The sequence below is a fragment of the Emys orbicularis genome, chromosome 22, assembly GCF_028017835.1.
Source record: "Emys orbicularis isolate rEmyOrb1 chromosome 22, rEmyOrb1.hap1, whole genome shotgun sequence".
NCBI lineage: Eukaryota > Metazoa > Chordata > Testudines > Emydidae > Emys > Emys orbicularis.
This window is the reverse complement of record NC_088704.1, coordinates 14855423-14866943: the sequence shown is the minus strand read 5'-3', so window position 1 is coordinate 14866943 and position 11521 is coordinate 14855423. Positions and strand designations below refer to the sequence as shown.

At 46.9% G+C, this 11521-nt stretch overlaps 1 protein-coding gene across 1 annotated transcript; it reads left to right on the top strand.

Annotated features, from left to right (window-relative positions):
- The first annotated feature begins 8482 nt into the window (after nucleotides 1-8482).
- Nucleotides 8483-10342, top strand: HES4 (hes family bHLH transcription factor 4). The gene is made up of 4 exons (XM_065421388.1): nucleotides 8483-8590; nucleotides 9152-9247; nucleotides 9410-9497; nucleotides 9756-10342. The coding sequence occupies exons 1-4, from the start codon at nucleotides 8483-8485 to the stop codon at nucleotides 10340-10342; spliced, it is 879 nt and encodes a 292-aa protein (XP_065277460.1).
- The last annotated feature ends 1179 nt before the right edge of the window (nucleotides 10343-11521 follow it).

Sequence of the window (11521 nt, the reverse complement as noted above, 5' to 3'; positions counted from 1 at the left end):
TTTTCTCTCTCTGCTTTTGGCTCATGTGTGTTAGGGTTCTGGATTCTAAAAAATAAAGTCATGTTACATTGCAACCTTTCTGAAAGTGTATTTTACGTTTTTATCTAACTTGCTTGTGTGCGTGCCATGCACATAACAACCTTCATCTCTTCTGTGGGTCCTATGGGCCCTGCTAATGAAATACACCCAAGGCAAAATGGCACCCATGATGATGAGCCGGATTCATTGCTGTGGACAAGAGCTGCTTGGCACAGGAAAGGGGCCATTAGGGATCTGAATATGGTTCCTTGATTCTCTTCAAGGCTCTGCACTACTGCCGGCAGAAGTCCCCAGCTGGGGGGATGCAGGTGGTTTCCACTCTCTTTGCACAGCCTGAGCAGTGATTCTGCCATGTTAATGGTAAATCATGAGCCATAATGGCCTGATTTAGCAAATCTCTCGTTAACTTCATGGGAGCAGGATTAGGCCGTAAATTCCAATGTCATTTGTGCCTGCCTAAAATCTACAACATTTGGCTGTCAGACAGCACACACAATGACCGCCAGAGAGGACAAGAATGTGTTTACATTAGGGCCTGATCCCATCACCCTCATGCTGGGAAAGACTGCAGAATGGGGCCCGTTCACAGTTCCAGGAACTAGTTCTTGACTTTTAACTGCATTGAGTATGATCCTCCAAATGTGGGTTGCTGTGTGACTCTAAACACATACGGGTGGGGGTGAGGGTGGGGGTGGTGGGGAAACAGGTCTGTGCTGCGGAACTTGTTTCTGATTTCTAAATGTTCAAAAATATTCAAAACATATTGGAGTGCTTTTGGAGAAATGTCTTCTGGTCTTACACATAGATAGATAGATAGATAGATAGATAGATAGATAGATAGATAGATAGATAGATAGATAGATAGATAGATAGGGTTTGACTTTACCCATTTAAAAACATCAGGCTTTTACTTTTGCTCCAAGAGGGTAATAAATATTGCTTATGTATAAGTACTAAATTCTTACTGCAAAATGTGTGTAGCCCTATCAATAAACAGCCCATTCAGTCTATATGTAGCCATTTTACATCATCCCATATTATTCCTCTGGGTGATAATCTATCCCCAAATAATCACTATTAGAACAAAGTTCCAAAATGTATTCAAGATTTTCCCCTAATTTGGGGAGGGTTTCGCATCCCGTCCTCAAGTTTGTCACTGCAAGTTCATCAAGGTTTTGCCCTTGATGCACAAGAAATCTTACACAAACCAAAAAACGTAAGCTCGAGCAATCTCCCCAAAATACTATTTGTTGGGTAAGATGGTATCAGAGCCTGATCCAAAGCCCACTGGAGTGAATGGGAGTCTTTCCGCTGACTTCACTCAACTTTGGATCAGACTTGAAATGCATTTGGAATTCTGAAATTAAAAAAGGACCGGCAGTTCTGTCAGAACTTCGATGAGATCGTATTTAATTGGCTCACAGGAAAGGGTTTCCCTCACGGAAAGACACCTGCATCATCCAGTGTTCTTGGGGCTGGGGCTGCCATATTGGAAGTACTATTGAAATTATTGTTCTGGGACATTAATGTTACGTATAAACTCTGATTTTGTGACTGATGCGATTTAAAGTTACTATCAGTGTTGGGTACCACTTTTGCCAATACTTTAAAATACAAAACACATTTTAAGGAAATAAAATAATCCTTTCTGGTAATCTTATTAAACAATGCTGCTCTGTATTTCCCTGGCCCAGATTATAAAAGAACCCATTGAACTTTCCAAACCCGGTTAAGCAAACATATTTTTCTTCTGTAGCACAATATGCCTCTCAGTGCATCTTTACAAAGGACTGTGCGACAATTTTGTGTACATTATTTATATAACTCCTGAGTCATAAACCAAGAAACACAGCACAGACACAATCCAGAAACCCACTTCACAGAAGTACTGCCATTTGTATGATCGGATATGTTTGAGCATGGTGAAGGTAAAGGCCTCTGAAAAACAATATTTCCCTAGGTCCTTTGATGTCTGGCTGAAGATGTGTGCATTTTGCAGGCTGAATGGTGCAAACCACACAAAATTACACCTGAAAATGAAAGGCCCAGAGACAGATTCAGCAATGAAAACTGAAATGTTGCAAAGAGCCACTTTCCAGCTATCTAGGTGCCTATATGGCTCCATTGCTGGAGGCTGTGAGTGCCTCCCAAATACTAATGACAACTCTCCTGTAAGGCCAGTGACATATTATCTCCATTTTTGCAGATGGGCAGGAGAGGAACACACACACACACACGCACACACACACACACACACACAGATGAAGCAACTTGGGCAAGCTCCCACTAGGAACCTGTGCAAAGCCAGGAACTGAACCCAGATTTCAAGAGTTCTTTTTTTCCCCCATGCATCCCTCAGTGACTCCCACGGTTGGTTGCAAGCCCCAAATCAAGCATAGCATATTGAAGGGATGCCAGATGTGTCCCTAAATACCTACTATTTAAGGATAAATCTCCTGGCACTAGCTGAGCTCTTTAGCTCTGGTTAGTAAATGTTTTCAATTAGTTGTGGGGTTTTTATTGACATAGTTCCCCTGGTGTTTGATGACATGATTAGTAACTGGTTTCCTGCCATACGCCCATCTGAACTGTGGATCCTTGCCAAACAACCCTGTCTTCCTGTAGCTGTCTGGCCCCATCACCCACTCTCCCTTCTGTATGAAGTTAATAGTTATAGGTTACTCTGCTCTCCATGTGTCCCCCAGCTGGAGCACAGAAAACAGTTTGGGGTACCCTGCTATTTATCACTTGATCTTCATCCTTATTGTGCAATGCTGAATTCTCTGGGGCTCATGTGAACTGCTGCAAATGATTAACTCCCCCAGCTCAGTCCAACTTTCTGCGAGGCAGATGCTCAGACTTTTGCAGAGTGTTGAGTCTAATTGCCAAGTGGTGTAGCTTTCTGTTTACACACACACACACACACACACACACACACCCTGGGATAAACCCTGCTCCCACTGAAGTCAATGGCAAAAACTCCCATTGACATCAATGGGGCGAGGCCTTGGCAGACAATGGAATTTTAAGGGAAATTTACAAAACTCTGAGGGCCTGATCTTTCTGCCTTTGAAGGCAAATGGCAAAACTCCCATTGACTCCAATGGGAGCAAGATCAGGGCCAAAGAAAGGAAAAGACCCTAAATAAATCCTGCCCATCAATGACAAACAGCAGGAGATTCTTTAAAATGCATGTGAAGAGAGTGGAGGCAAATCTCAGCTTCCCTGCACACCCCACCCCAGCTGATGGAAGTGGCTGGGTTTTCAGCCAATGGCTTCTAGCAGATTTGGATTATGTCACAGCATTTCTCTTGTCACTGGCAGATTTAGAATTTTGGGCAAGAGAAACAACTGCACCGCACTAAAACAAAAAACAAAAAACAAAAAACCAGCAAATCAGCCGGGGCATGTGGGGTTGGGACTGCCAAATCTTTAGGAATATTTTCAATCTTCCAGCTGATGGGCTGGGAGTCCCTTTATGTGGCCTGCAGCCTGTTGCAAGCCAGAGGGGGTTCCTTGGGAATCCCGATGCCCCCTGGCGGCTAGTTTCTAGGAGCTCAGCAAATTGTGTCTCCTCCACCACCTCAGCTGGGCTACCTGTTATTAACTAACTGACAGCAACGGGAAAAAGAGATTCACTCCTTATTGAGCATCTGCTTGTGACCTTAAAGGAACAGCCAACTGGTGTTAGCTTGGGGATCCCAGAGGGGAAACTTGGAAGAATTTTTTTTTACTTTAAAAAAGTGAGCTTGTGATTTCTTAGAATGGAGTTTTCTTTTTGCTGGTAACCTTCGGTTGGTCGAAGTCCTGGAATCTAGTGATCTGTTTAATTCCTTCTAGTTCCTGTAGTCGCAGCTGTTGCTTTGAGTACTTTATGTGCATTGCTTCACGAAGGAAACGTGAGAGGAGGGTCTGTTTCATGAATAAGAGTGTGAATTTTTTTTTTAAATGGAGGTGGGGAGAGGTTTCCGGCAGGGTTTCCCTGGGGCTGGCAGGGATGGGCAGGGAATGAAGACTGAGCTCTAGATCCTCCCAGGAGGGTGAGTCATGGCAATGCCAGTGAAACCAGGTTGGCATTTGTGCTCTAGGTACAGGCAGACGGGTTGGTACGGCCTGGAAGAACAGCCAGGTTACAGATGAACACAAAGGCCCTGTCAGGGCCCTTCCCTGGGGGCAATGGGGCAGATCATGCTGGATCTAAAGGAAATGGAGAGGGGAAGGAGTTTGGGCTGTCATGGGAGGGAGAGTTTAGGGGCTTTTGCTGATCCTGAAAGTGAACAAATGGCAGAGCCGAGCAGAGTTTCTAGGTAAATCTCCCCTTTTCCCCTTGCATTCCTCCCCCCTTTCCCCCCCCCCCCAATTTTGCTAAGGAATCCCAGTTCAGACCTGCAGCACACAACACCCCCTCCCCCACTCCGTTCCTTATGCTCTTCCTGGGACTCTCCCAGGCAGAGGCTGTTTACATCACTGGGACTTGTTGGGGTTTTTTTGCCAGACATTTGGTGGTTTTGTGATCCAGACAAATCTCTAGGCTGAAGCCACCCAACTCATTTCACTTGTGCTAGAACAGTCTAAGGCCAGTGCACGAACTCCGTCACATTACATGGGCAGCTGCAGGACCAGAAACTTAGCACAGGCTATGCAGCATTAGACCTGAAAAGGAACCAAGGCTAGTCTTTAAAAATCTTCTCTTGGATCAATTAAATGGAACTAGCCTGTCCAAAAAGATTTCCTTCCCATCACAGCCTTCCAAAAACCCTCCCTAAGCACAACCCCAGAGAGAGCACAGACCACCAAACAGTGCATCCACAGTCACTAATGCTAATCTTTATGCATCTTATATTGTGCTTTACGGACCAGACTATCCCCTGCCAAGTTTAATTCAGTGGGGTTGCAATGAGAGAGAGAATTTTTCGCTGAGCAATACTGTATTGGGCTTTCAGTTCACACCATTTAACAAACTGGTCTGCAGGTGGCGCTCGCGGGCTTTTTTCCCTCTCCTGCAATTTACAGACACTATCCAAAAACACTAGAAATTTGGGGGGGGGGGGGGGGGGGAGGGAGTGTTATATCCACCCCACCCACAACCCACTCACACACTTGCCTCCAGTTCTGTTGGGAGATTTGATTATTTAGTTAGGTGCATCAACAGCTAATTACCATAGCAGTGCCAGGAAAGTTACAAATTATAAACCTGGCATCAGAAGTGGTTAAAACCAAATGAAACAATTAATCAGGGCAAATTAAAAACAAAACACAAGACAGGTCAATAAAAGAACCTGAAAATATAAATGGTTATATGCCTTTTTCTAACAAATCAATCCACGTTGCATTTGGTTAGTCACGTTTCATAAAAGAAGGAATTTTAATTTACAAATAGCATTTTTTTAAAAGTTGTTGCAATTCATCTTTTACTCATTGCTTCAAAAAACCTAATGACAAAAACAGGCAGTGTATTAAGTCAATAAGTTAATTTTTAATTTCAAATAGTTTAAAAAAATGAATATATATTTTTAATAAAAATAATTTGTGTAAGTCGAGAGACTAGAAGTTTTATATAAAGGCTTGGAAGAAATACATTTTTATCAGTAAACATCAATTTCACCGTACACATACAAACTGATGAAAAAATATTTCCACTGATAATGATTGACATTTACAGATGGGCGAAGTATGAAAAATGCTGCTTGAGAATTTATTAGCGTTTGATTTTAAGATATTTACCAGATTTTTTGGTAGAGCCTGTGCTGAAAAATTATTCTTTTAAGGGGTCAGTTAAAATGCCAACGTTTTGGATTTCCCTTACAGATTGATTTCATCAACAGCAGTTCGAGGGGCACCGGGAAAGTCAGATGTGGCCCTTTCTTTTCAGCTGATGAATGGAAAAGTGTGATGAGGGGAGGGAAGATGGTTTCTCGGGGTCTGCTGACTCCATTTGCACCCATTTTCTTTTTGGATTCTGGACACTCGGATTCCTTCTTGGAGCTGTTGCAAATGTCAGCCTGCAGGTATCCTGCCAAATTCTTGTTTTGCTTCTCTTCCTCTAACCCTTGATCCTTTGTGGCGGTCCTTCCCAGAGGCGCCCTACCCCTGTCTCCAACTGTCTGAGCATGGATTATTATATTATATTATTTATTATTATTATTATTTGTTCCCTTCTTGATTTGTGCACACAAGAGAGAGGGAGTCGGGAGGGGGTGGGGTGGGAGGAATTTCCCAAGGCGGGAGAGAAAAATCTGCAAGAAAAAAAAAAGCGGGGGGGGGGAGATCTGATCTAGCTCAGAGTCTCTCTTTACATTAATGGGACAGAGAGGCACTGTTTGGCATGGGAGATTATTTCTGGAGCACAGGAGGAGGCGTGGTTTTCCCATGGCTGCCTCCCTTGCCTGGTGCATGACTGGAGCTTGCCTGCTTTGCTTTTGCACCGCGCAGGAAGCCAGAAGCACTTTGGCACGTGCTCCCGGGGCCAGGCAGGAGGAGGGGAGCGCGCGCCCAACCAGGGCTGCCTCTGAGGGGTGGAGGCACGAGCACAGCTGGCTGCTGCCTGGCGCCGGGGCTTGATTGACAGCTGGGGGAGTTGCCAGCCAATGGGAGAAGGCTTGGCCTGCAGCCCCGGGCCCATTGGCTGCCCGCCTGCCACGGCTTCGCGTGCCGGACCAGCTGCTGCTGCTGGAGTTCGCAACAGCTGGAGGAAGATGTGGGTATTAGTCTGGAAACAGAGGTGGGTGGCTGGGGGATTTCAAACGGCAAGACCTGCCTTATAAGAAACAGGGTTTTCACCCACACATCTGATTGCCCTGCACCATAATAAGGGCCCCCCTACACGTAAGGCTAGCCACTGGGGAAAGCTGCAGTATTATTTATCCAAACCACCGGGGAGGGGGGAATCTACAGCACCGTTTTAACCGAACAACGTGATACCGTGGAGAACATCGCCCCCTCTGAGAATCCAAACTCTGGCACCACAAACTCAGATAATACTAGGAAAGAAGGGGGGGGGGTTAAGGTGCTATATTCACATCTTTCCCACTTCTTTCCAATCTCAAGGCAACGAAAACAACCACATTCCTATAACGCAGGGTCCAGGCAATCTGGTGTTAGTTTTGGTGCATTAAATCAGTATGATCAGGCATAAAAGCAACGATCTAATTATAAGGGTTTGGATGGGGAGCTTCGTCCCTAGAAAAGGTCACTGGATAAATTGCTCTTTCCTCCCTGTGTCTACTCTATTCCCGTTGCAACAGCTAAAGAACTGCTCCGATAGTATTAAGGGGATGCACAGATTTGTGGTTCTTTATGCAAAAAATAACGTCCTCCCCACACCTTTGGTTTTGTAATAGACCAACTAAAATAATCACTTTCCCCACGCAGAGCATTAGAGTGGCATTCTTCTGGATAAAATTCAACAGCATTTCCCCCCAAACAGTGCAAAGAACAAAGGCTCTTCAGGCTGCGTTCAGACCTGGACAATTGCCTACGGAACAACTCTGATACATTGATTAGGCCCCTTATTTTTAAAACATTGCAAGGGCTGTTTACCGGGATGCTCAGTTCTGGATGCTGGTCGCTCTGGTTTGGCTTCACAGTTTTCTATGGGGTGTGTGTGTGTGGCTTTATCTGTTTCATCCTCCACCCCTTGGGTTTTCAGGGACAGTAGGATAACTTCACTCTCCTCCTGCCTTACCCTTTTCGAAAAGAGTTTGCATTCTTCTCCCCCATTTTGGGGAGATTGCTTTCCTTCCCTCTGCTCCCTGATTTTGGAAGGATTGCACTGCACACCCAGGCCACCCCCTTTGTGGAGGAGAGTGCATTGCCTCCCCCTTTTGGGGGGGGCGAGGGGGTGCCTTGCTCCCCCCTGCTTGCCAGCCTCGCCACTGACTCCAGCACCTTGGCTTTTCATTCCACCCTTCCCCCAAGGTTGCTGGCTTGTCTTTTACTCTGGGGCTGGATTTTTGGGAAGCCCAGCGCGTGACTGACAGCTCGCGGGGGCGTCCTCCAATAGGCAGGCGGGCTGGCTGCCCGGTGGGGTGAGTCCCGGCTCTCATTGGCTGGCGGGAGTGTGGGAAAGAATGCAGAGAAGGTTTCACACGAATTGGGAGCAGCCGCTGGGTATAAATAGAGCGGGGGGTCCCCGAAGCTCGGGCTTAACAGCACCAGCCGCCGCCGCCTGGCTCCAGCTGCAGGAGTCCAAGCAGCCTCGCGCAGGGTCGCCTCGCCGCTGTGCACTGACTTACCCTGTGATCAGTGATTGCAAAGCCAGACTCCTCCTTGAACCGTGTCCGGGGTGCAGCCGCCTAGACCGCCTCCCCCCGCCCCCAGAGACGGGGCTCATTCCAAGGGATACAGTTTGAAAATAAATTGCAATTCGTCTTTTTTTCCCCTTGCAACGTCCTTTCCCCCCTCCGCTTGCTTTTTTTGTGGTCGAGAGACTTAAAAAAAAAAAATGCCCGCTGACACCATGGAGAAACCGACAGCCTCCCCGATTGCTGGTGCCCCAGCTACCTCCAGCCACACGCCGGACAAGCCCAAGAGTGCCAGTGAACACAGAAAGGTAAACTGCATCACTTCTTCCCCTCCGAGATGTAATATCCCACCTGGCTTGGGGCTGTGTGGACAGGGATGGGTATGCACAGCATAGTGGTGCATATGCCCTGATCTATTGCAATAGAAGGTACATCTAAGACAAGATGTATATCAAAAGAGCCTGGTGATTAATATTAAAGCGATTATCTCCGTATCGCTATACAGTAATATGCAATAGTGACGAAAATAGACAGAAAATCGCTGTAATATACAGATGTGCATAGTAATATGCAGTAGTGATTAGTATTAAGTAATGTGAACATAGACCCATACAATATATAGTGGTATACAGTATATGCAGTCGTGATTGCTACTTAGGAGCAGGCTGCATAGGGAAATGGGTAATGATTCACAGTAAGAGACCTAGGTAGTATTACATTAACACGCAATAACAGACCAGTCTAGCAATCTGCAATAGGACTGACATGCCCTGCAGGTGAGATGCATGTGTCTAGCAATGAGATTGTAATGTGGAAGGGAGGCAAATAGATTGATCTCTGCTTCTGTTTCCTTCCCCCTTTCTCTCCAGTCCTCCAAGCCTATCATGGAGAAGCGGCGCCGTGCCAGGATCAATGAGAGCCTGGGGCAGCTGAAGACCCTCATCCTGGATGCCTTGAAGAAAGATGTAAGTTGAGCTCTGGGGATTTCAGGTGCAGTGTGGGGGGGGATGTGAGAGGAGGACTCACAGGGACTGTTCTGAAGGCTGCCAAGCTATGGGCGAGAGGGGTGGTGGTAAGAGAGGATGAGACCCCCATCTTTACCTTTTCCCCTTTGCTCTCTTTGCCAGAGCTCCAGGCACTCCAAGCTGGAGAAAGCAGACATCCTGGAGATGACGGTGAAGCACCTGCGGAACCTGCAGCGAGCCCAGATGACAGGTAAGCACCAGCTCTTCCAGTACAGCTCCCTGGAGCCTCCAGCATTTGTTAACCGCTGGGCAGTAGACCAGAGACTGCAGCTGCCAATGCATGCAGCTGTGCGTCCGGGCACCCTCTCAGGGATTCAGCAGGTGCCCTTGGAATAAAGTGCCTGTACCACACTGCAGGGTGGGTGGAGGCTTGACGTCCTGGGTCAGACCCTTCCTGCTTCCCAGTGCCAATGTGTGACCCTCTCTCCCCTCTCCTCTTCCATTGCAGCAGCTCTGACTGCTGACCCCACCGTCCTTGGCAAATACCGAGCTGGATTTAACGAGTGCATGAACGAGGTGACCCGGTTCCTCTCCACCTGCGAAGGGGTGAACACAGACGTACGCACCCGCCTGCTCAGCCACCTCTCCGCTTGCCTGGGCCAGATCGTGGCTATGAATTACCCTCCACCGCCACCCCCAGCTGGCCAGCCTGCTCATCTGGCACAACCTCTGCACGTCCAACTTCCCCCAGCTGCCACCGCAGCTGGAGCCGTGCCTGTGCCCTGCAAACTGAACCCTGCCGAAGCCCTGTCCCCCAAGGTCTATGGGGGTTTTCAGCTGGTCCCAGCTACCGACGGCCAATTCGCTTTCCTCATCCCTAACCCAGCTTTCGCTCCCAGCAGCGGACCCGTCATCCCCCTCTATGCCAACGCTAATGGACCACTGTCTTCAGGCAGCGGGCCAGGGAACGGAGCTGCAACCCCGTCAGCATCCCCAGTGCAGGGTCTGACGTCATTTGGGGGTAGCTTAGCTCCAGCGTCCCAAGCTGGGAGTCCCATCGGGGAACGCAGTGAATCAGTCTGGAGACCTTGGTGACTTGTGTGTAAAGCCTTCCTTCCTCCCTTCCCCCCCCCCCCCCAAAAAAAAACAAAACAACCACACGCTTTGGTTCCGTTGTATGGAACCTTGTTTTGTTTTTAAAGCAGACTTTTTTTTTAAAAAAGGACTTTTAGTACAAAGTGTCTATTTATTTCCAGAAGTTGGGATCTCAACTTGTATTTTTTACTCCTTTAAAGAAATGCCTTTATTTGAAAGACTTTTTAAAAAAAAATAAATAAGAGATTAGTTTTGTATCAAATATTCACACCAGTATAATGCCAAAGTTGTTTGTATCTTGTTTGTGTGTGTGCGCGGTCAAAAGACTTCCAAAAAGGTTGCAGGTGTTTGAACAAATAAACTCTTTGAAATAGAAATGTTTGCTCTTTTCATTGTGGGAGGAGGAGGGAGATAAGAAAGCCCTTTGGATGCAAATTGGGGGAGCAATTTGGGTGACATTAAACAAACTGAAGGATGCACGACAACGATCTTTTTATAGGGGTTTGGTTGGTGGTAAAACCTCTTTTTAAAATCTTTCAAAATTAGTTTATTCTGCATAAAAAGGACTGTATTTCATTTGCACAAATGGCTCTTGTAAGCCACTGTCTGCACACACACCCCCGCCCCCACTCACAGAAACACACTGCTCTCATTACCTGGTTTTAGAGAGTTCACTGAAATAAGATGCCCTATAAAATGTCACTCATCCCACCCCCACACACACACTTTTTAAGGGAGTGTGGGAGGGGGGAGTGCAAAAGTTACTATCTTGCCCAGGAAAGAGGCAAGAGAGTCCGTCTCTATTGTGGGGAATGGGAAATAAAAGGTATAAAGGGTCTCATCGAGTATGCAGCGGGCTCTTTTGGAAGTTTGGGATCCTATTGAAATGCCTGGGAACGCAGAGCTGAGGGTTAATGTGTGTCTTTCCCCCCCCCCCCCCCCCCCATTGACAGGGCCAGATAGACTCTGATACTCAATGCTGTTGTAAATTCAATTGCTTGGCCTCACAATGCCTACCTCATAAAAGAGAATAATTCAGGGTGTTGTTTTTTTTTTTTTCCCCTGTGAGCAGGGGAATTGAGGAAAAGACAATTTTGCCACCCATTATGACTCACCCCCACTACTTGAATCCTGGCCAAGTGGAAGCAATTGCAACCTTGTGCACAGAGAATTAACCAC